Consider the following 25,336-nt stretch of genomic DNA (forward strand, 5'->3'; position numbering starts at 1 on the left):
ATACTTATGTCATGCAATAAAATGCAAATTCATTACTTAAAAATCATACGTGATTTTCTGGATTTTTGTTTTAGATTCCGTCTCTCACAGTTGAAGTGTACCTATGATTAAAAAAAAATACAGACCTCTACATGCTTTGTAAGTAGGAAAACCTGCAAAATCGGCAGTGTATCAAATACTTGTTCTCCCCACTGTATATATATATATATATATACACACACACACGTTTCAGAAAACCATAACTCAGTCAGCTTTCATATCAACCTTCTGCCCTGGCTACAAAATGCTATTAATGGTGAGGTGTGACGTGGACACATAAAACAAAGTAATGGGACTCTGTCTCTTTCACTAGGCTGAGGATGATCCACACGCGCTGTGGCGGAGATACAGATATGGACTCGGATCGAGACAAAACTTGGGGCTTGAATAGATAGAGATTTGAGTTGAATCACCACACGCATAAGCTCTGACTTGCAAGTGGCATTAATGCTGATTTGAAGCTCTGAGTGATGTAAATGTGGATCTATTGCAGATAAATGGAAGACGTAAATGGAGACAAATGTAGGACATTACCATGTGAAGAGGCAACCTGTTTACTATATATATATATATATATATATATATATATATATATATATATATATATATATATATATATATATATATATATATATATATATATATAGCACTATTTTTGACCAGAGCCATATGGGCCCTTTCGTCAAAAGTAATGGACTTCATAGGGAGCCATTTGAGAAGGTGATATTATTGTTCAGTTAGATAACAAAAAGGGTGATATTATGGTCCTATTTCCAATATTTCAGTTTCATTTTCCCCATCACACAACAGTATCCTTTTCTAGCCTTGTGAAACCGGACTGATCTCGCCATAGGTAAGTAAAACAGAATGTGAGCTAAGTGAAACAAAACGTTAGTCTGAGACCAGGCTATGCCTTTCCATGATAAAAACAGAAAAGAAAAAAAATAGGTTAGACATATTTATTTATTCATTCAATTACTGTGTTGGGGACACAAAGACCAGAACATTAAATTAAAAAAACATCCCTCGTGTCCGCCTCCTCTCTCTCTTCCTGCACTCCTTTTCTCTGCTCTCGTCATGCTGCTCACATGTATGCAATGGCAGCAATGGAGGTCAGTATTGACAGCACAATGACCACGTAGCCCGAGCGATACACCTCAGGAATCTTAAATCCCTTACCGCTATCCCAAAACTAACAGAGAGAGAGAGAGAGGGAAAGAAAAGGAGAATATATTAAGGAAAAACAAGGACCGACAGACAGTGTTGACTTGTGTTGTGCCCTGTGGACACAGTACTTACCAGATGGCGGATTCCGTTCAAGGTGTGGTAGGACACAGGGAAGGCAATGCCAAACTTGGCAAGGCTGAGCAGAGCAGGACCAACGGACAGGGAGTGGATCAAGTCAAGGTAGTATGGATAGTTACCTGGCAACACCAGTGCCAATAGAGCAAATGCTGAGATACCTGAGAGAGAGAAAGAACAATAAATATATGTTGAGGTCTGTGATCATGTGGGCCTTTCCATACACTGTACAAGGTTGTTATATTACATTACCTCCACTGAGTCCCACTCCTGTGCCTCTGTGTGTGATGGACATCATCATAGGCAATGACCACCTGCAAGACACAGGGTACCATGACAACATGGCCATCACACATACAGTATATAAACACGGCATTTGTAGTCCACACTGGATATAAACCCTATCAAGTTCAAGTTGGGGGGCCTGAGTTATTACCGGCCATGTCATCTGACGTTTAATCTAATACACTGTGGCCTAGCTGGTCCAGCAAAAGTGATAAAGGATCAGTACATACATAAAGGAGTAAATAATCTTGTGAGGAATGGTTGTTTTGTGCTTTAAAAAAAGGTACTTATGCTCCCCTGATCCATAAACCATGTCACAATACACTGAATCAAAGCTGTGTCTCTGGTCTTTCCATGGGACGAATCGCTGATGGCCTGGAGACTCAAACGGACTGTACAAACACAATCAAGCCACTCAGCACCAAATTCAACAAGGACAGCTATTACTGAGGTGCAGTGTGAGCTCCTTCATTATCACACATGTAGTCAACTTACTTATAGATGGTCAGATGTGGCGACATGGGTCGGTTCAACTTGTTGTTTTTAGCCCAATACGTGTTCATTTCCTCATTTGCTGTGGTTCCCATTGGAACAGCACTTAAGAGGCGGAGAGAAAAACAGAATTTAGAACACATAAAGGCTATAGGACACGTACACATACAACGTTGTTCTTTTTCGACAGAGACACACGTGTACACGGACACACACTTGACACATCTACTCACTGTCTGTATAGACTGCCAAACTGAGGGCGGAACAAGCAAGTGCCCTTTCGGGTAAAGGTCCTGAGAGAGATGAAGCAAAACACATTTAGTAATGTTAGTAATAACAAGGTTAAAGGACGAGATTCGTTTCACTGAGCAGCTTCCTTCTTAATTCATTACAGCTTGTTTGATATTGGTGAGATGGTTGCGCAATGGCTCAATTAATAATGCACAAGCAATCATAAACTGTGTGGTCAAAGTTCAACATTTGAAGGGTGTTAATGTTCAGAGACCCTAGAAGAGCAGAGGTTACTGCGCCTTTCTATATGAGGAAGAAATACTAGTACGCTAGCTAAGTAGCTAGTAGTAAAGGGGTTCAACTTCTATTTGGGCCACACGTGATGAGAGGAGTCCCTAGCTAACCTCACATCCAAGGTTGGGACAAGCTAGTTAGTTACGATACTTCACAAGCAGGCTAACGTTAGCTATCTAGATTGGCCGTTACATCCATGGGATTTGGACGCATGGCTTCCATACGAATGTAGAGCTCATTGTAGCGTTCATTAGATATCAAAATAACATGTACATCTCAAACCTGTCGTCACAGGAGGAGTTAACTATTTAACTTGTATGCGTAGCAAGCAACAATGTTATGACGGGGTGACGCAAGCTTTCTAGCTAAGTTAAACAATATACTTGAACATCGAATTATTCTAAATGAGTATTACACGTCTAACCAACAAACGAACGGAACCCCCAAATACAATGTATCGAAGTTAGATATGGTACAGTTAGCTAGCTACTGACCTTAGAAGCAACGCCATTTTTTATTTGACAGCTGAAACAGGATATGGCGTGTCTAGATGTTATGCCGCATTCAAAACAACTAGGAACTCGGAAATCTCTGACTGACAACTCGGGGAAAATCGTTTTGAACGGTCATGCAATTCGGAATTCCTACTCGGGAATTCGGGCCTCTTTCTAGAGCTACGACTTTCCTACCTGAAGATCACTGACGTCATGATTTGATCTTGTATTTCCCGAGTAACCAGTTGTTTTGAACGAGGCACCAGTTCCGAGTTCCCAGGGGTTTTGAATGCAACATTATTATATTTTTCCTGACGTTCAGCCACAACGTCATAATCCCCGCCTATTTCTACAAGGTATCTTCTTAAAATGTGATTTGAAACCTAAACCTAACCACACTGCTAACCTTATGCCTAACCCTAATCTTAAATTAAGACCGAAAAGCATCCAAAAACAATTAATCAATTTGTACAATATAGCCAATTTTGACTTTGGTAACTAGTGGAAACCCATGCACTATTTTCACTCCACTTGGATACTTTTTATTTATCCCTTATTTTACCAGGTAAAATGACTGAGAACACGTTCTCATTTACATCAATGACCTGGGGAATAGTTAATAGTTACAGGGGAGAGGAGGTTGGGATGAATGAGACAATTGGAAACTGGGTATGATTAGGTGGCCATAATGGTATGAGGGCCAGATTGGGAATTTAGCTGGGATTAACACTGCTACTCTTACAATAAGTGCCATGGGATCGTTAGTGACCACAGAGAGTCAGGACACCCATTTTAACGTCCCATCCAAAAGACAGCACTTTACACCGGGCAATGTCCCCAATCACTGGGGCATTGAGATTTTTTTTTTTACCAGAGGAAATAGTGCCTCCTATTGGCCTTCCACCACAACTTCCTGCAGCATCTGGTCTCCCATCCAGGCAAATCAACAGAGGGATGCAGGGTGGTATGCTATGGCTGGAAGTGACTTTTTCGTAGCATGTTAGGAGAATTTACGCAGTGATTAGGAGAATTAATGTAGCAGGTTAGGAGACTGAAGTTAAGGTTAGGAAAAGGGTTAGTGTTAGGGGAAATGCTCTCATAACCTGCTACGAAAATCACTTCCGGTCGTAGCTGAATTGAAGTGGTGTGAAAAGTGTGTCCCCGGGGGCGGGTCTGTACTGCCATTTTGAGAAGGTAATGTTGAAGGGTAGGCCTAATGTAACAATTATTTACAGTAAAACGGTTTAAAAGCTAGGATCTATCATTTACACAATAACAAACCTTTCAGCCCACCTGAGTTTTGGAGAAGAAAAGCTGAGGAATGGCCGTGTTGAAATGTAACCACTCTCAAATTCATAGACCGTTGCAAGGACTGACCATCCATGATATCAAAATGATCGTTTTAACCATGTTTTGAGGCTATACAGTGTGTTTACATTGTGCACATACATTGGAGTAAAACATTGTGCACAAACATTGGAGTAAAACAATCTTATATTTTGGGTTCTGATGGGGTACGACAGTTGAATTAAGCTCATGAGGCATTTCTAAATTATATACTTCAAGAATCAACGGCTATACATTTAAAGGCAGAGGCTACGAATACGGAGTTTTCGCCCCCACCCCGCCTCTGGAGACGTATTTCTCAAATCAGATCCGAATAACTTCTGCACACACACCTACGTTTCTCTCCCTCTTCTGGACCCTCAACCAATTTGATCGATGTGATGATTTAGATCTCTCAGGTCTCGTATTTCTGAACATCTGCGATTTGAACGAACGTTCCAAAAATATATATGAAGGCTACAACCTTCTCTATCTGTTGTAACAGATATTGCCGTAGCACAAACATTGCATTGGGGCAAACAATTAGCGTTTTGTGTGATGATGTAATCATTATAGTTATGCAGCCATATAGCCAGCAGTCGTGGCTCCCGTTTAGCCAATGATGATGAAAAAATAACATTAACTCGCTATTGACTGCCTGTTTGTGTCTTGCTTGTTTGATATGCGGTGTAGGCTCAGTGGCGACCCGTCATTCAGGGCAGGTGTTCTGAGCCTCACCTGTTCAGCAAAGAAAATACAACAATTCAAGCGCCTTGGGTGCTGCCAACGTTACATTTAGAAGTGCACGCGTGATGGGGTAATACAAAAGCAAACAACAACTGCTTTGTGCAGATTCACTTTATTTCATATCGAGATTTTCAGAGCAATTTATTTTTCACAACAACGTTATGATAACCCAAATGGCGCCCTATTCCATACTGCACTACTTTTGACCAGGGCCCATATGACTCTGGTGAAATGAACTGTACTATGTAGAGAATAGGGTCCCATTAGGGATGGATAGCCTTCAGCCCTGATTATTTATTTATTTATTGGTGAATAAAAAAATATTCAGGGTGCTTTAGTATGGTACAGGCATGTTGGAACATTTTGTTAGGTTGCCATTTGGGTTTTGGAAAATCATTCTAGTACAATAATTGTCATCTGGAAAACTCAGAAATGTCAAATCGCAATTACAAGTCTATTTGCAGCAGAATTCTCTATGATAACCAGAATTGTGTACTGATAAATTGATCCATGCAATAATACACCAATTGCCTGGCGGACAAACAAACACACACTAGCAGGATTTACAGTGGTAATTTAGGCTTATTTTAAAAACCCATTGTTAATCACTTTCAAAGACAAAATTCAATTTGAAAGGTATTTTTGTTGTGCACACAAAAGCTATGTTCTTTGCTTAGCTAGACCTTGCATACACAAATATACTCACTCATTCAGAGGGTTTGGGTTAAATGCAGAAGACACATTTCAGTTGAATGCATTCAGTTGTACAACTGATTAGATATCCACTTTCCCCTTTCATTAACACAGACTGACAAAAATTCAAACTCACAATAATACGTTTCTGAATGTTAATAATAAGTCTCCTGTTCCACCCAACCTATAAAACAGAAAGAAAAAGAACAGTCAGACACGGATTATGACTATATTAGACAACGTCATTATGTCCCATTATCTCTTCATCTGTGTTTCAATATGAACAGGCCCTTTTAACTCAGTGACTCACTGATCCCCAGCACATCAATCTGATTATTAACATGACTAATTAACATGAGCGATTAACTGTCACGATAAATGAACTTTTTTGAATATTTTTGTCTCAGTGACAGACAACCAGCATCTTCTGTGTCACATATTCTATGTCACGCTAAGTATTTTTTTATCAGTGGTGGAAAAATTACCAAATTGTCATACTTGAGTAAAAGATACCTTAATAAAAAATAATTCAAGCTAAAGTGAAAATCACCCAGTAAAATACTACTTTAGTAAAAGTCTCAAGGTATTTGGTTTTAAGTATACTTAAGTATACTTAAGTATACAAATTAAAAGTAATTGGTCAAATGTACTTAAATATCAAAAGATAAAGTATAAATCATTTCAAATTCCTTATATTAAGCAAACCAGACGGCACCATTTTCTTTTTCATTTATTTACAGAAAGCCAAGGGCACACTCAGACATAATTTACAAATGAAGCATGTGTGTTTCGTGAGTCTGCCAGATCAGCGGCAGTAGGGATGACCAGGGAGGTTCTCTTGATAAGTGCATGAATTGGACTATTTTCCTGTCCTGCTAAGCTTTCAAAATGTAACGAGTACTTTGGGTGCCAGGGAAATTGTATGGAGTAAAAAGTATTTTAATTACAATAGGAATGTAGTGAAGTAAAAGTAAAAGTTGTCAGAAATATAAATAGTAAAGCAAAGTACAGATACCCCCAAAAATGTAGTACTTTAAAGTATTTTTTACTTAAGTACTTTACACCACTGCTTTTTTATCACCTCTGTGTCACTCTATGTCACCCACCTCCAGGACACCTCCTGATGATGAGCTTGCGGATCTCATCATAGATGAAGATGAGGACACTGTAGGGGAGGGCACAGAACCACCAGGAGACCCTGAAGGAGCGGGAAAGAGAGAGAGAGAGTCAGCGAAACAAGGGAAAGGTGGTTGGTGTAGTTCATTGTAAAATCCAGCCTGGTCTCATAGACTAGACGTAACATATTAAATGCAAATCCAGGACAATTTTAGCATTTTAGAAACTTTGCAACTACTTACTACTTTTTAGATACTTTGCAATTACTTAGCTTGTTAGCTAACCCTTCCCAAAACCCTAACCTTAACCCTTTAACCTAACTCCTAACCTTAAAATTAACCTTAAACCCTTACCTAACATTAGCCACAAGAAATTGGAATTGGTAACATATTGTACAAATTGCAATTCATAACATATTGTAAGAAGTCCAGGTTGAAAATCCATGCAGATTCACCCTCCGAATTATTGGGGTGATACGAGGATGTGATGAGGGTGTAACTAAAACATTTGTGGGACATGTTTTGGAGGTTTTGAGGCTGGGGATTATAGCGTGGAGACGTGTGTGGTACATTGTAAAATCCATGTCTGTGAGAAAGTGTGATATGAGAAAGGCGCGTGAGGGACATAGTCGTTTTGGGGTAGAATGAAAAACGGGGGTGTTGGGTATAGGATGTTTTTAGGGTAGGTTGGAGAATATGTTGTCTAGTACTGACTTCAAGGGGTACATGCGGAGGGCGATGTCCATTCCTGGGCAGTAGGACAGGAAGGCAGCCAGAGCAGTCTCAGCAAACAGGCCAAAGATCAGGATACGATTCCTGTCATGGGGATGGGAGAGGTGAATACAGGAAAGAGTACGACAAGAAAAGGGGAACACTTTAAAAAAAAATGACCATATCCATACTTATACAAAGTAAAACATCCTCTCTTTCATTGGGTGTGTCCCAAATGGCACCCTATTACCTATACAGTACACTACTTTTGACCAGAGCCACTTGGGCCCCGGTCAAAAGTAGTGCATTATACGGGGGGTTAGGTTGTCATTTGAGATGCGTCCTTTTCCACTTACTTCATGCCCTGCTGGAAGACAGAGTTCCTCCTGGTCTTGCAGATGACCAGATCAGCCCATTGCACCACCACGATGCTCGCGAAGAACGAGGTATGACAGGTGAACTCAATTATCTTTCGCTGCTCATAGGTCTGCGAACAGAAACACGTCTTACACGTCTTAAACCTGTCGTAGTCAAGAAAAAGACAAACTCCAGCACACAGGTCATTTTGATGCTTCCAACAATTTAGATCCATTCAATTGTTGGTAGCATCCACATTACCGGGGTGCTGGAGTTTTTCCTTTTTCCACCGTGACCACAAATTTTTCTCCATGCACCTGGTAGTACGTCAAGGTGTGCAAGTTTACTTTAACATAAAAAAAAAAAAAAAACTGTTGTAGTAACGTGTGGTGGCTCTGCGTAAAATATAGCTACCGGCTGCATGAACCTTTAACCATTCGCTCCAATCTGTAGGTGTTATGTGTGTTAAACCCTCTCATTCTCACCCACTGCTGCCCATAGCTGTCTTCCACCTCGTTGTTAGCACGGTCATCCCAGTTCAGACGGATGCCAAGGAGGGTCCCTGGCCAGAAACCATTCTCAGCCAGGATCACAAAGTAGGTGAAGAAACCTGCTATGGCCTGGATCATACCTGGAGAGAGAGAGAGAGAGACGAGTCCATCAGCACAATATACACTGAGTGTACAAAACATGGCATAGACTGACCAGGTGAATCCAGGTGAAAGCTATGATCCTTTATTGATGTCACTTGTTAAATCCACCGCAATCAGCGTAGATGAAGGGGAGAAGACAGATTAAAGAAGGATTTTTAAGCCTTGAGACAATTGCGATTGTGTATGTGTGCCATTCAGAGGGTGAATGGGCAAGACAAAAGGTTTAAGTGCCTTTGAACAGGGTATGGTAGTATGTGCCAGGCGCACCGGTTTGAGTGTATCAGGAACTGCAACGCTGCTGGGATTTTCACACTCAACAGTTTCCTGTGTGTATCAAGAATGGTCCACCACCCAAAGGACATCCAGCCAACTTGACACAACTGTGGGAAGCATTGGAGTCAACATGGGCCAGCATGTTGTGGAATGCTTCCGCCACCTTGTAGAGTCCATGCCCTGACGAATTGAGGCTGTTCTCAGGGCAAAGGGGGGAGCAACTCGATATTAGGAAGGTGTTCCTAATGTTTTGTACATTCAGTGTAACTTTCAATAACTGCAATGAATAACAGAGGGTAAAAAGGCAATCTGCATGTCTCAAATTGCACCCTATTCACTATCTAGTGCACTAATTTTGACCAGGGCCCATGATAGGGTGCCATTTGGGACACAGACCCACGGATGAGCTTGCAAGTGGAGGAGGTATTCTGACCTATCTGTCCGTAGGCCATGCTGATCAGTCTGTCGTTCACCAGCTTGTCCGTCTTTGGGCACCGGGGCTGACGCTTCATTATGTCACTCTCAGCCGTCTCGTAGGCCAATGAGATAGCAGGAACCTGGACCCAGACAGAGGAGAGAGGGAGAGAAAGAGACAGAGAGAGAGACAGAGACAGAGAGAATGTATGACAGACAGAACAATGTGATAAAGCTACACCTAGTAAACAAGCCCACATTGACACGATTTTAGCCCAATGAGGGCTAAAATATTTGGCTAGCATGGGCTAGCCCGTGCTGGGCTTGGTGTGGGCTAGCCCGTACTGGACTTGGTGTGTGCTAGCCCGTGCGGGACTTGGTGTGGGCTAGCCCGTGCTGGACTTGGTGTGGGCTAGCCCGTGCTGGACTTGGTAACAGTAACATAACCAAGAAATCAAAGTGTCAACAACTAAAAGGTAAACTATAGGCCTATAGCAAATGCAGCATATGGCATTCATTTTTTCACATGTAAATAGCACTTTTCAGTAGTGGTCAAAGCATGCCATTCCATGAGCGCAGCATTGATTTTTCAACTCAAATCAATGAGTCCAATCAGTCCTCCATGACAACAAAATCCTAAACAACAGAGTAGGGCTGGCTAATAAGTCCTTAGTTTTGGGGTCATGCTCAGGTAAAACAATATGGCTTATCTATACTTCCATATTTCCAAGACCTATTCTTGAAGATCAAGGGGTATAGCATTTATTGGAATGACTGGAATTCTGATAGACTTTGGTTTTTAATGTAAAGATATCATTTAATCGTATTATTATATGTAGTAGAGAGCGATGGGTTCGAAGAAGCCTACATATCCAACCCATAAAGTAAAATGTTACATCCATATATGGTCAGCTATGTAAACTTTAACATTGATTTATCCTGCAATAGATGTCGCTCAATTGGTAACATACATTTTTGTCTTCTTCTGATGCCTCTTATGGAGAAAGTAATCTAAAAGTAACTGAACGTAATCAGATTACGTTACCGAGTTAGGGTAATCCAAAAGTTACATTGCTGATTACAATTTTGGGCATGTAACTAGTAACTGTAATGGATTACATTTAGAAAGTAACCTACCCAACCCTGCCAGTAAGGCAACAACAGGGCAATGTGAGTGAGTTAAGGTGGGAAATGGACTTAGCCCATTGTGAGACCAGAATCCACACAGCAGAGTGGATTCAAATCCAGTTTGCTTTAGTGGATTTAGCAGCTTTCATCCTGACGCAGGGCAGGGCAGGGATGAGTAATAGATTGTAAAGTAGTGTATGATCAAGCTAAGAGAATGGCTGGTTGTGACTGTGAGTGTCAAGTAGTAGAGATATGATGAGTCAACATGGCCAGTCATAGAATCGAGAATTTTCTGAAAGAGTTGTAATGTTCTTCGGCAGTCAGTTTGTTTGATCTCTTCTGCTAAATAACATTACAACTATTTCAGTGAGTGTGGGTTTTACTTTCACCGTTTCTATGCCTTTTAAACCCTGCACCCAAAGACTTTTGATGATGAACTATTGAGGCCAGCATGTCAATTCTTACTTCTATGACTGGCCATGTTGACTCATCATATCTATACTCCTTGACACTCACAGTCACAACCAGCAGTACAACTAATCCTGGACTAAAAAGCCCTTTCAATTGAGATTCTACATTGCTTTTTAGTCCAGGACTAAGGATTCATCTGTGTCCGGGAAACCACCCCTAAGACTGTTTCAGTGCAGGTTTTCCTTTTCCAGTCAGCATGGCAGGTGCTCACCATGTCAGTTCCCAGGTCGATACAGAGGATGGTGACCGTGCCCAGGGGCAGGGGAATACTGGCAATGATGAAGAGGAGGAAGGGGCTGATCTCTGGAATGTTACTGGTCAGAGTGTAGGCAATGGACTTTTTCAAATTATCAAAGATCAGACGGCCTGTTTGGGATTGAAGAAGAACAGATCAATTGATTGACTCACAGTATTTCCATTTTTTCCCACTTTCTTTTTTTTCCTTCTCTCTTCCTCTTTCTTCCTTACCTTCCTCCACTCCTGTGACGATAGAGGCGAAGTTGTCGTCCAGGAGGATCATGTCAGCAGCCTGCTTGGAGACGTCAGACCCAGCGATCCCCATGGCAACTCCGATATCAGCCTTCTTCAGGGCAGGTGAGTCGTTCACTCCGTCCCCAGTAACCGCAACAATTGCCCCCTAGAATAAGAGAACAAAGGATCATGAAATAAGAAACATTTTTGTTGAATAACAGCTGTGAATTGGAGATAAATGCAGCGTTTTCATGTTCTTTCGCCTCTGTCAATTTTGGAGCCATTTTCCCATCAAAAACTTTTCTATAGAATAATAGCCCCCCAATATCAAACTGAACAGAAGAATAGATTCAGAATTCCTAACTCCAAACCATGCTTTAATTATAGAGTGACTCAAACACACACACACACACACACACACACACAAATACACACGCTAGCGTTCATGCATGCACACATGCACACACACACACACAGACGTCCTTTCACCGTTCTCTGGCAGCCCTCTACGATGATGAGTTTCTGCTGAGGTGAGGTGCGGGCGAACACTATCTCAGTGTGGTTCCTGAGCAGGTCATCCAAGTATTCTGCGCTCATGTCCTTCAGGTCCCCCCCGTGCACCACACAAGCCTTGGCATCCCTGGGAGCGAGATACAGGTACAAGCCGACAGTGAGAAACAACACAAGTACACACACACACACACACACGTGACCGCTCACACACAGATGCACACACACAGGCACGCATGCGCACACACACACCTGGGGTTGACTTGGCTTAGTGGAATATTCAGTCTTTCAGCGATGTCCTCCACAGTCTCGTTGCCCTCGGAGATGATGCCCACACCTTTAGCGATGGCTTTAGCAGTGATTGGATGGTCGCCTGTCACCATGATAACCTAATAGCACATCATCACAACTATAAGCACACCATATGTCATCATTACCTGTCACCACATACAACAATCTGCTCATTTATGACATTCTTGCCTGTGCTAACTTATACACTTTGCCATCTTTTTTGCTTTCTGTTTTTCTCATTTATCATGTCCATGTATGTGTTAACCTATCATTCTGATTGGGCCCAATAAGACAAGTTTGGATGTGTTGGCTGATTGGTTAATTGGTTGTAGGGTCGCAAAATTCCAGTAACTTTCCCAAAATTCCCAGGTTTTCCAGAAATCACGGTAAAAGGATTCCCAGATTTCCTGCTTATTCCGGGAATGTACCGGGATTCCTGGAAAACCTGTGAATTTTGGGAAAGTTACTGGAATTTTGCGACCTTTCTTGGTTGATGACGCCACTCACCTTGATCCCAGCAGAGCGGCACTTCCCCACAGCGTCGGGCACGGCAGCGCGGGGAGGGTCAATCATGGACATGAGGCCAACGAAGCACAGATTCTCAGTGGGAAAGTTCACATCTTCACAGTCGAATTTGAACCCCCGAGGGAACTGGGCCGGAGACAGTGACAAGTGACAGAACCCTGAGGGAGAGAGAGACAACAGACCGATACTTTTTTTTACGACATCAAGGTTCAAATCTGCTTTTTGTATTTCGTCGAGTTTCTATGACGGGAAAGATGTAGGGAACAGATCGGGAGATACAGATTGAGAGGGGACACATRAAGGAAGGGCACAGACAACGGCCAGGGTGGCATGTGTGGTCTGGGGATAGTTGAGTCTCAAATGTCACTCTATATACTGTACGTACCTAGAACTCTCTCTCCTAGCCCTCCCAGCTCCATGTAGGCACTCTGGAAAGCTTCGTTCCAGTTGGCATCCATTGGAACCTCCTGACCTTGGATCATGATGGTGCTACACCTAAGAGGTGTACAAACACATAGGATTTATTCACCTTTTGCGGTCAATCAGTGAGCTGTGTATTTAGAGGGCACGGCTTTGGCATAATGGCTTATGTGACTCTGTYGTATTTACCTATTGAGGGAGACACAGTTTTGATGTAAATAAATACCTGTCCAATATTCTCTCAGGTGCTCCCTTCATAACGAGTAGGTGGCCATTTCCATTGTCTTCATGTTCATGAATGGAAAGCTTTCAGAAGGTGGGTAGAAGATAAAAGTATATACATGTTTTACTCTTTTGTCATTGCCGTTTTTAATGGTTCTGGTGGTTCAAAAGACTTCTGAATTATGGATTGGGCTGTAATTCTGTTTGTACAACAATGACTTTTTCTTGTTTATGCAGTTGTGTCTATGCTGTATGTTTTGTGTTGTGAATGTCCACGTTGAAGGGGTAATTGTATACCTGGTACTTGTTGGTSGAGTTGAAGGGAATCTCGCCCACCTTGGGGTTTCTGTTTCTCATGGAGCGGACACACCCACAGGAGAGCTCGATACATTTCAACAGAGCAGACTCTGACGCGTCGCCAGCAGTGTCCCTCTACAAAACAACACAACATCAAGCAGTCAGCAGGAGACGGTCTATTCACATTGTCAGAATGGGTTGCTGCCTGAAAATTGGTTTAGTATGTGACTACCCACATGAAAAAATACTATAGCATACAATGGTATAAATATAGTGTTCACTGTCGTGTTTTTGCAGACTTTAATGTGATATTTACTGTCGTATACTGTAGTATTTACAGTTAACTATAGTATAAATACTGTAGTAAAAGAAAACTGTAGTGTTTTTGTAGATTGTAGTATACTGTATTATTTACTGTAGTGTTTTTGTGGGAATTACTTTAGCATTTACTATAATGTTTTTGTTTTATTATCTTTGACATAGAAGTTGGGGCTTCTCCTTCAGAACACCTACACATTTTCCATAGCCTGTAAGTAGGTAGGGCTGGGGTCTGAACGGATAGTTCAGAGCTTCTGCTCTTTTCTGTAACGTGTAGGGAGCACAATATATGGTTATATTTGGCATGTAGATTTCTCACTTATGGGTGGCACAAATTGTGATATGGGGAGGGCAATGGACATGGTTTATGCAAATTAAATACTGTAGTATTTACTATAGTTAAAAAAGTGTAGTGTTTTTACAGACTGTAGTGTTTTTGCGGACATTACTGCAGTATTTACTATAGTATTCTACAGTATACTACAACATTCTATATTAAGTACTACACATGATCGAGGGATACTACAGTATGTAGTATACTATTCTACAGTATACTATAGAACTATATAGTAAGTACTGTAGTATTAGATAGTAAACTATAATATTGCTATTGTAATATTTTGGTGGAATGGGTTTTGTGTTGTTAGATTCAATGTTGCCAGGTGTGTCTATATTACACTTTGTCGCATGGGTCATTGGGGCACTTTAAATCGGACGCCGGACTCTTACTATATCAACCATTCCATTCCAGTCATTACTATAAGCCATCCTCCCCTCATCAACCCCCACCAGTATGCGTGTATAGTGGCCATCCCCTACCTTGAGGATGGGGAAGCTTTCCTGCCCAGCTTTGAAATCAGCGCGGTTGCAGAGTCCAGCCACGTGAGACAGAGAGTGCCATGTAGCTGAGCTCTTGTCAAAGGTGGCACCTGAAGGAACACAGGAGAGCCTTCAGACTTACAGAGGGATGATTCATTTTTTCCAGAATTCCCAGATTTTCCAGAAATTCCAGTTGGAAGATTCCCAGATTTACTGTATATTCCATCCTGATTCCGGGAATATTCCAACCGGAATTTCTGGAAAACCTGGGAATATTGGGAAAATACCCGAATTTTGTAACCATAGACAATGTGACTGAGCTGAATTTGTATCTTTTTTCAGTATATTGTATAGCACACAGTATAGTATCTATTCCTTTCTAGTATCTCTATTCTAAATTCTTACATCAAAGCTCATTTAACACAGCAGAGAAGCGAACTAATTCAACGGGTCTGGCTGAGTGTAGAAGGGACAGATGATGTCTGTGGGTGGTCTCACCAGACTGGTCCTCCGTAGTGTCGGCCTCATGGATCATGTTGTCAAACCACATGTGGGCCACGGTCATGCGGTTCTGGGTCAGGGTCCCTGTCTTGTCGGAACAGATGGTGGAGGTAGAACCCAGGGTCTCCACAGCTTCCAGATTCTTGACCAGGCAGTTCTTCTTGGCCATACGCTTGGCAGTGAGGGTGAGACACACCTGAGAGACAGAGGGAGGGAGGGAGAGTGGGACGGAGGGAGGGAGAGAGAAAGAAAGAGAGAGGGGCGGTTGAGGAGAGGAAATGGACATTACCGAGTCCTCTTACCCCTATACATATCTACCCCTACCACTCCAGTATCCCTGCATATTGACCCTGGAACTGTCCCTGTATATCGCTCAATTACTTTCTCATGTTCTTATTTCTATTTCTCATTCATTTTTGTTCTACTTTACCTGATTATATAGGACTACTGGTATTGATTATTGCATTGTTGGGAAAGAGTTTTCAAGAAAGGCATTTCAGTGTAGTAGCACACGTGACAATACAACCTGAAACTTGAGCAACGACAGAGTAATGGTCAAAGATGGACAGATGGATGGAAAATCCTATGACAGAGCAGACTCACATAGACTTTGGTGTAAATTATGAGATTTAGCAAGAGGTTTGCGTGGAGACTTAGAATTATAATTTGGCCCATATACACAATCCCAGTCGGTGGCGTTGGGGTGTCTAGTGGTCTAAGTCGCTGCCTCTAGCACACATACATGTACCACTGCCAGTACGGGATTGAATCCGGCCCACTGCTATTTCACTCACCAACTACAATAGTAGTCGGACTCATAGTGACGGTCCCTGCGACAGACTAGCGTCTAAGTCCCATCAAGCACATCAACATGCCTCACGCAAGATAGGCTACTGCCCCTAGGCTACGGGCCAATCGGACTGGGACATTCAAGGCTTACTCACAGTGACGGTGGCCAGCAGGCCCTCTGGGACATTGGCCACGATGATGCCGATGAGGAAGATGACAGCCTCCAGCCAGGTGTAACCCAGGATGATGGCCAGGATGAAGAAGGACACCCCCAGGAACACAGCCACGCCCGTGATCAGCTGGATGAAGTGCTCGATCTCCATGTTGATGGGAGTCTGGCCCGTCTCCAGCCCCGAGGCCAGGGTGGCAATACGACCCATCACTGTATGGTCACCGGTACCTACTACTACACCATGGGCTGTGCCTGCGGGAGGGAGGGAGGGACAAGCAATTCATTAATTGAAGATGGATGAGTGGATTCTGAGTGAGTTATGGCCTGGTTTAGATCTTACCTGTCGGAAAGATATCAGTTTGTCTCTGTGATTGGTTTGTCCTCTGACAAATCAACTGTACATTTCGGTGTTCCTCAAGGTTCCGTTTTAGGACCACTATTGTTTTCACTATATATTTTACCTCTTGGGGATGTTATTCGAAAACATAATGTTAACTTTCACTGCTATGCGGATGACACACAGCTGTACATTTCAATGAAACATGGTGAAGCCTCAAAATTGCCCTCGCTAGAAGCCTGTGTTTCAGACATAAGGAAGTGGATGGCTGCAAACTTTCTACTTTTAACTCGGACAAAACAGAGATGCTTGTTCTAGGTCCCAAGAAACAAAGAGATCTTCTGTTAAATCTGACAATTAATCTTGATGGTTGTAAAGTCGTCTCAAATAAAACTGTGAAGGACCTCGGCGTTACTCTGGACCCTGATCTCTCTTTTGACGAACATATCAAGACTGTTTCAAGGACAGCTTTTTTCCATCTACGTAACATTGCAAAAATCAGAAATTTTCTGTCCAAAAATGATGCAGAAAAATTAATCCATGCATTTGTTACTTCTAGGTTAGACTACTGCAATGCTCTACTTTCCGGCTACCCGGATAAAGCACTAAATAAACTTCAGTTAGTGCTAAATACGGCTGCTAGAATCCTGACTAGAACCAAGAAATTTGATCATATTACTCCAGTGCTAGCCTCCCTACACTGGCTTCCTGTTAAGCAAGGGCTGATTTCAAGGTTTTACTGTTAACCTATAAAGCGTTACATGGGCTTGCTCCTACCTATCTTTCCGAGTTGGTCCTGCCGTACATACCTACACGTACGCTACGGTCACAAGACGCAGGCCTCCTAATTGTCCCTAGAATTTCTAAGCAAACAGCGGGAGGCAGGGCTTTCTCCTATAGATCTCCATTTTTATGGAATAGTCTGCCTACCCATGTGAGAGACGCAGACTCGTCTCAACCTTTAAGTCTTTACTGAAGACTTATCTCTTCAGTAGGTCATATGATTGAGTGTAGTCTGGCCCAGGAGTGTGAAGGTGAACGGAAAGGCTCTGGAGCAACGAACCGCCCTTGCTGTCTCTGTCTGGCCGGTTCCCCTCTCGCCACTGGGATTCTCTGCCTCTAACCCTATTACAGGGGCTGAGTCACTGGCTTACTGGTGCTCTTTCATGCCGTCCCTAGGAGGGGTGCGTCACTTGAGTGGTTGAGTTACTGACGTGATCTTCCTGTCTGGGTTGGCGCCCCCCCTGGTTTGTGCTGTGGTGGAGATCTTTGTGGGCTATACTCGGCTTGTCTCAGGACTGTAAGTTGGTGGTTGAAGATATCCCTCTAGTGGTGTGGGGGCTGTGCTTTGGCAGAGTGGGTGGGGTTATATCCTTCCTGTTTGGCCCTGTCCGGGGGTATCATCGGATGGGGCCACAGTGTCTCCTGACCCCTCCTGTCTCAGCCTCCAGTATTTATGCTGCAGTAGTTTATGTGTCGGGGGGCTAGGGTCAGTTGGTTATACCTGGAGTACTTCTCCTATCTTATCCAGTGTCCTGTGTGAATTTAAGTATGCTCTCTCTAATTCTCTCGTTCTCTCTCTCTCTTCTCTCTCTTCGGAGACCTGAGCCCTGGAGCCTCGTCGGGGCCCGGGCTGATGCTCCTTGCTGTCCCCAGTCCACCTGGCCTTGCTGCTTTCCAGTTTCAACTGTTCTGCCTGCGTTATGGAACCCCACCTGTCCCGACCTGCTTTTTTTCAATCTTATGATCGGCTATGAAAAGCCAACTGAAATTATTCTGATTATTATTTGACCATGCTTGTCATTATGAACATTTTGAAAATCTTGGCATAGTTCTGTTTATAATCTCCACCCAGCACAGCCAGAGAGGACTGGCCACCCCCTCATAGCCTGGTTCCTCTCTAGGTTTCTTCCTAGGTTTTGGCCTTTCTGGGAGTTTTCCTAGCCACCGTGCTTCTATACCTGCTTGCTTGCTGTTTGGGGTTTTAGGCTGGGTGTCTGTACAGCACTTCGAGATATTAGCTGATGTACGAAGGGCTATATAAAATAACTTGATTTGATTTGATGATTTGGATGGAATGGGGTAGATAGAGGGAGGAAGAATAGGTCAGGTTCCCTTGTAAAATCAAAATAAATGAATAAAAAGATAGGAAAAGGATTTGTCCCTACTGACCCTCCACACAGTTGGTGGAGAAGAAGGCGATGTTTTCGAGTCTCCAGGGGGTTTTCATGGTGAACTCTGTTGTGCGTGTTGAGGCTCTGACTCCCCAGTCAAGAAGAGAGTTATCCACCTTCACACACACAGAGGAAAGTTATCCAGTTTGGACCAGAAGTAAATCAGACAGACAGACCATAGATATGACAGAGAGAGAGAGAGACAGCAACTAAGTAATCCACTGGACAGATGTGACCCTTGGACTCCTGGCCTCTCCTCACCTTGCAGCCAGCAGCGGAGACAACTCGAGGTCGGCTAGGGATCCGGTCTCCCTCTTTGATCTCCACCAGGTCTCCCCTCACCAATAGCTCTGCATTGATTGTCATTTTCTCTCCCTCCCTGATCACCAGGGCTTGCTGCCAGGGATGGATAAGGGAGAGGAGAGATGAAAGAGAGAGAGGCAAAGGGGAGCTTGAAAGGGGAGAATGAAACTTTTTTCAGATAAACGTTCATTGGCAAATCCAAAGTTGGCTCAAATTATTAGTTGTGTTATGTTGGATAAGCTTATTATGCCTCTCAAGTCAGTGTAAGCCCACTCGAGGCACTCAAAGGAAATTAAATTACTTGAAATCGAAGACTATCCAAGGGGATTTAAGCCTATTATAGCCTTCACACACTGTTACGATGACCAAGCCATAGCCTGTGTCCCAAATGGCACCCTATTCCCTATGTAGTGCATTACTTTTACCAGGGCCCTGGGCTTGGTCAAAAGTAGTGCAGTTTCCTTCCGAGTGGCGCAACGGTCTAAGGGACTGCATCGCAGTGCTAGAGACGTTACTACAGATCCGGGTTCGATCCTGGGCTGTGCTGCAGCCAGGCCGTGACTGGGAGACCCATGAGGCGGCGCACAATTGGCCCAGCATCATCCGGGTTAGGGGAGGGTTTGGCCGGCTGGGATGACCTTGTCCCATCGCGCTCTAGCGACACCTTGTGGAGGCCTGGCACATGCACGCTGACTTCGGTCGCCAGCTGTACGTACGGTGTTTCCTCCAATACATTGGTGCGGCTGGCTTCCAGGTTAAGCGGGCAGTGTGTCAAGAACAGTGCGGCTTGGCGGGGTCGTGTTTTGGAGGACGTATGGCTCTCGACCTTCGCCTCTCCCGAGTCCGTACGGGAGTTGCAGTGATGGGACAAGACTGTAACTACCAATTGGATATAATGAAATTGGAGAGAAAAAGGGGTAAAAAGTACAATAAAAAATAAAAAATAAATAAGTAGTGCACTTTAAAGGGAATAGGACCCTGGTCAACTGTGCACTATAAAGGGAATAGGGCCATCTCATAGGGTGCCATTTGGGACGCCGACAAAGCAATATACTGTGCTGTCTCAGCTCAGCTCACCTGAGGAACCATGTTCTTGAAGGAGTCCATGATGCGGGAGCTCTTGGCCTCTTGGTAGTAAGAGAAACAGCCAGTGATGATGACCACAGCTGACAGAACCACTCCCAGGTACAACTGTTATGGGAGAGGGAGGGAGGAGAGAGGGAGTGAGATAGAGAGAGAGGGAGGTAGAGAAAGAGAGAGGAAGAGGGCTGTATAGAGATAGAGAGAGAGAGAGAGAGAGAACAAGATGACCAGATGAAGGTTACTGGTGTTGCACTACAGTATATCAACATAATTGTGAGTGAACGTGATGTTGATGCTTGTTTTATTTGTGGTTGTATGTAGTATGTTTGCAACCAGGTTGGTGATGATGATGATGATGATGATGATAGACAGTGTTAGCTAATAACTGGGCAACTCTATGCAACCATGTTTGCTGACGACACAACTGTTAATGGATCATGCAATTCTGTAGGGCAGCTGAAAGAGGCTCTTAAAGCTGACATGACCAAAATGTCAAATGGGATAACCCACAATAAACAAGTGCTTAAAAACAAAGAAACCAAGACAATGCTAATATGTACAAAGGAGAGAAGTAACAAAGGACCCTCCTTACAGCTGACATTTGGCGGGACACCCATTTGAAGAGGTTTCAGAGACTAGGCTGTTAGGTGTACCGCTAGACAGTCTCTCTTGGTCATCACCTCTGCAACAAAATCATTGGACCCTCCTGTATGCTCAGAAGGATTGCGAAATATATGCCATAGCTAATTCGAAAATAACTCTCACAAGCTCTCATCCATAGTCAAATGAACTACTGCTCTGTCGTCTGGGGTAATGCAAGTGTCGGTGACCTAAAGAGCCTGCAAACAGCGCAAAATAAGACAGCCAGAATGGTTCTGCAATGTGGTTAGGAGAGGCCCTCCATAGAATTACATACTGCACTCAAATGGCTGACTGTCAAGGAAATGATAGAAAATAATATACTAACTAACCCTTTTTCATAGAATTCACCACTCTGTAAGACCAACCACTATATATGATAAACTGGATATAGTCATAGACAAACACTCTCGTAACACACGGAGCAGAACCAAGACCACGTATAGACCACCAAAACCCAATTTAGAGCTAGTGAAAATAGCTTTAAATTTCAGGGCAGTAAAACCCTGGAACTCTTTGCCAGGAAGTTCTAAAAACTTGTCAAATTGTTATTTTAGAAAAATAATTCACAAAGCACATTAATGAACAACTAGAATGGGTCTAAGAGGTTATGATAATATGTGATGTTGTATTTAAATTCAAATGAGTATGTGCACATGAGGTATGTGGGTGGGTGAGGGTTGGGGGCTTGGCAGGTGTAACTCGTAATATGCAAAGGTATGGGAATGTGGATCTGTGTTTTGTGTTTTTACTTTGTTTTTGTTCTTTTTCTACATTTCTTTATGTTTTTTACATTTCTTAAAGACTCTTGGAAGACTAGCCCTYGGTGGGCGAAAAGAGATCCTAATAAAATAAAAAGAAATCAGCACAAACAGATCTGGGACCAGGTTGGTCAATGTGTAGTGAACATGACAGATGTTATACAGCCTAGCCTTGAGGCGGTTCTCACATTGTCATTGGCTGGCTCGTCTTCAGTGGCCACTTGGATACTGTAGGCCAGGAAGCAGAGGATGGCACCGATCCAGAGGAGCAAGGAGAAGCCCCCAAACAGCTGACGGCAGAACTTCACCCACTCTGGCGTGGTGGGAGGGGGGGTAAGCACGTTGGGCCCATCCCTGGCCAGCACCTCCAGAGCCTTGGCATTGGTCAAACCCTGGAAGACAATATTGGCAATATTACAGGCATTCCTGGCATACAAATAATGCATTGCAAGACACACAAGACTTTATACAACATGTACCACAGTCACTTAGACAATCACTGTCCGTCAGCGAGCAGACAGACCATCACTACGGAGACTTTGTTTATTATTTATTTAACCTTCATTTAACTAGGCAAGTCAGACAGTCACACTCACAACAACAAAATCATGTTTTCCATTTCTACGGCCATTTTGGTTGTTGTGTGTAGTGGGGCAGCTAAAGCATGGGATTCTGCCTTTTGTGATAGAGGCACCACACTTCACACACATCTAGGGCATGTCTGAAGAAGGGTGGCAGGTAGCCTAGCGGTTAAGAGCGAATCCCCGAGCCGACTGGTGAAAAATGTGTCGATGTGCCCTTGAGCAAGGCACTTAACCCTAATTGCTCCTGTAAAAGCGTCTGCTAAATGACTAAAATGACAAATGTAAGAGAAGTATTATAGTGCCAGTATAGTACCATTGCAGATTTTGTCCATCACCCCCTGGTGGCCATTTCTAATATGGCGACTAAACAACATTTTAGTTCTGTGTGAGATAAAGTCAGTAGGATTAAAGATGAGATAGACAGACATCTCTCCATATGGGACCTATATTCACTGTAATACCACTGAACACCAGTAATGGAGATATCATGTGGGGTCCCCATGTGGGATAGGGATGAGAACCCTATGGACTCAACTTGGACCACATGGACCAAAGTAACAGTTGGGGGGTTTATGTGTGTAGCACTGACAGGAAGCAGTAGTTATGTAGAGATTAGATCAGGGCTAGGAGATTAAAATGACTCGGCAGAGCAGAAGGGAAGGCAGCTGTGTGTGTGTGTGTGTGTGTGTGTGTGTGTGTGTGTGTGTGTGTGTGTGTGTGTGTGTGTGTGTGTGTGTGTGTGTGTGTGTGTGTGTGTGTGTTACCCGAGCCAAGTCGACTGTGTAGCGTCTTTCCAGATCGTCTAATGATATCTTGTGATCATCCTGTGAAAGAACAGAATAATCTGATTTACTCAAATAAACCACAACCAGAAGGTCATTATTCAATATGAAACACACTGCGCTGAGTTCTTTACACGTGACAGCCTGGCTACGTCCCAAATGGCACCCTTGGTACCCAGGCTAATTTGGTGCACTATTATTGGCCAGAGCCCTATGGGACCTGGTCAAAAGTTGTACACTACATAGGTAATAGGGTGTCATTTGGGACACACAGCCCCAGACAGCCGGTTGTTCTTACCATTGACACCTCCTTCTTGAGCTCATCCAAGTCCCTCTCCCTCTTCTTCTTCTTTCCTCCTCCCTTTTCGGCACCACTCTGAGGAATGAGGAGATTATCACATCAAACATAAGCCCTTAACTCAAACCTCCCACATACAGAGGGAGAAGTATACATAGGCATTGCATATAGCATGCGGTAGAAATCCTATATAGAATGAGTTATAGGATCCCTATGGAAGTATATCCATGTTTATATTATATATTCGTGTTCATAAATCTTTTTTTTTTAAACATTTCACTAATGTATCAGCTGTAACAGTAGGATATCGTTGCTTTGTGTGTTGGTTCATTTGTGTGTTACTTTGTGAAAGTATGGCGATGGAAAGTCTGAGTTGACATTAGTGAGTGTGTTGTTCAGATTGGAACAGTCGCTGTTGAAGAATGCAGCTTCGTGGAAATCATCTGCTGCTGTCACTCTTTCCCAGCAGAACGCGTGAACGAGTGAAAGCGACAGAGAGAGAGAGCGAAAGAATGAGTGTGTGAGAGAGCGACACATTGAAAAAGCAATCAAAAAAGAGTTTGAGAGTAGAGTGTTGGTGGAGTGCAGGAAATGTGCCTGACTTAGCAATTTCCCCGGTTTCCTCTACTGTATGATATAACAGATAATCACCAAAACCTGCTAAAAACAAAAGTCAGCTGGAATTGAAACAGGTTATACAGCTGAAATTCTGTAATATGTGTGAATAGAGATCTTGATAATATATTGATGGTATTAGTTATCGAGGCCCTAATCCTACAATCCAATGTGGTCACAAAATGCCTCAACACAACGGCATGTAGAACCGGCGCCCGGCGTCACTGCAGACACTATTAGAAAACCGGCTTAGATTTTCCATGATGTCTGTGGCTGTGTAACATGTCTAGGGTTGTAAAATTCTGTTAACTTTCCCAAAATGCCCAGGTTTTCTAGATTTCCTGGATGAAAGATTCCTGTAATCATACAATAATAAGCAGGAAATCCAGAATCCTCCAACCAGACATTTTTGGGAAGTTACAGGCATTTTACAACACTAGACATGAGTGTTGGTGTTAGACAATAAATTGACACCAACTCAACCATACATATATTCATATGACGGACTGTGTATGTGTGTATAAAGCAGAGTTGGGGTCAATTCATTTTCAATTCAGTCAATTCAGGAAGTAAACTGAAACTCAAATTCCAATTTTCCTCAATTTTCCTCAATTTCAGTTTACTTTCTGAATTGAAATTTAATTGACCCCGACCCTGGTATAAAGGACAGGAAAATAGCCCTCTATATGCATGAATAAATAAGTGAAGAGAACTTACCCCTTTCCCCATGCTTGCGGTGTTCCAAGTGTAAGTTGAAATGTGAAGGGCAGACCTTTCGTCCTGACAGACAGGGGACTGATCTCTAACACGTGGAAAAGAAACGGATGACTTTTTGGGTGGCTGGGACTGACACCCCCCCCTCCCGCTCCTCACCAGCCTCTCTTTTGTCGTCCTGTAAGGTACAGCTCACTGAGACCCTGCCCGCAGCACTTAGCCTACCCCCCCCTCTTCCCCCCGCCCCGGCCCTTCTGTACAGCTAGAGGGGGGCTCTGTGGTGTTACCTGCACCTGCTGTCCCCTCTGTCAGGAACAACCCAGAAGAGCACTGTCATAGGCTAGCACCTCTATTGCCACTGAAAACAATAAGAAACAGTGACAACAAACGACAATATTAACCTCACATGTACCATTAATCAAGAACCCGATCAAGAAGTAGATCATCCAACGACTTTTCAAAATACACTTGAATGGAACAGACATGGAGAACACTAGTCATTTTCATTTGAGTTTATTTTATTCTCCTTTTACAACCGAGATGTGTTTGATGCTTTAATTTTTTATTGACCTTCCCTTGACAACACATTTTAAATAACCATCAAATGTATATGATTAGTGCACTTTAATTATAAAGCATTAAAATAAACGTAAAAATGTAAGCTTGACATTTCTAAGAAAGGAATG

At 43.1% G+C, this 25,336-nt stretch overlaps 2 protein-coding genes across 2 annotated transcripts; both read right to left on the bottom strand.

The window, feature by feature from the left end:
* Positions 1 to 984: 984 nt before the first annotated feature.
* LOC111979797 (succinate dehydrogenase cytochrome b560 subunit, mitochondrial) lies at positions 985 to 3,228 on the bottom strand. The gene is made up of 6 exons (XM_024010504.2): positions 3,138 to 3,228; positions 2,352 to 2,411; positions 2,122 to 2,223; positions 1,594 to 1,655; positions 1,339 to 1,502; positions 985 to 1,231 (listed from the first exon to the last, which is right to left on the bottom strand). Exons 1-6 carry the CDS (start codon positions 3,152 to 3,154, stop codon positions 1,124 to 1,126), a joined length of 513 nt encoding a protein of 170 aa, XP_023866272.1. The 5' UTR covers positions 3,155 to 3,228; the 3' UTR covers positions 985 to 1,123.
* A 2,283-nt stretch (positions 3,229 to 5,511) lies between these two features.
* LOC111979355 (sodium/potassium-transporting ATPase subunit alpha-2-like) lies at positions 5,512 to 24,757 on the bottom strand. Its single transcript, XM_024009844.3, has 24 exons — positions 24,654 to 24,757; positions 23,322 to 23,399; positions 23,006 to 23,065; positions 21,846 to 22,049; positions 20,252 to 20,365; positions 19,133 to 19,267; positions 18,870 to 18,987; positions 16,344 to 16,612; positions 15,397 to 15,595; positions 14,899 to 15,008; positions 13,762 to 13,896; positions 13,469 to 13,548; positions 13,208 to 13,317; positions 12,805 to 12,980; positions 12,259 to 12,395; positions 11,986 to 12,136; positions 11,494 to 11,662; positions 11,237 to 11,391; positions 9,446 to 9,569; positions 8,572 to 8,717; positions 8,086 to 8,216; positions 7,733 to 7,834; positions 7,010 to 7,101; positions 5,512 to 6,087 (listed from the first exon to the last, which is right to left on the bottom strand). Exons 1-24 carry the CDS (start codon positions 24,663 to 24,665, stop codon positions 6,059 to 6,061), a joined length of 3,036 nt encoding a protein of 1,011 aa, XP_023865612.1. The 5' UTR covers positions 24,666 to 24,757; the 3' UTR covers positions 5,512 to 6,058.
* Positions 24,758 to 25,336: the final 579 nt, after the last annotated feature.

Source organism: Salvelinus sp. IW2-2015, linkage group LG19 (genome assembly GCF_002910315.2).
Source record: "Salvelinus sp. IW2-2015 linkage group LG19, ASM291031v2, whole genome shotgun sequence".
Classification (NCBI taxonomy): domain Eukaryota; kingdom Metazoa; phylum Chordata; class Actinopteri; order Salmoniformes; family Salmonidae; genus Salvelinus; species Salvelinus sp. IW2-2015.

Coding starts and splice junctions, on each gene's coding strand:
- LOC111979797 (XM_024010504.2), bottom strand. Junction 1,656..2,121: donor CCACATCTGACCATCTATAA/GTAAGTTGACTA, acceptor TGTGTCTTGCAG/GTGGTCATTGCCTATGATGA. Junction 1,503..1,593: donor AGGAGTGGGACTCAGTGGAG/GTAATGTAATAT, acceptor TCTCTCTCTCAG/GTATCTCAGCATTTGCTCTA.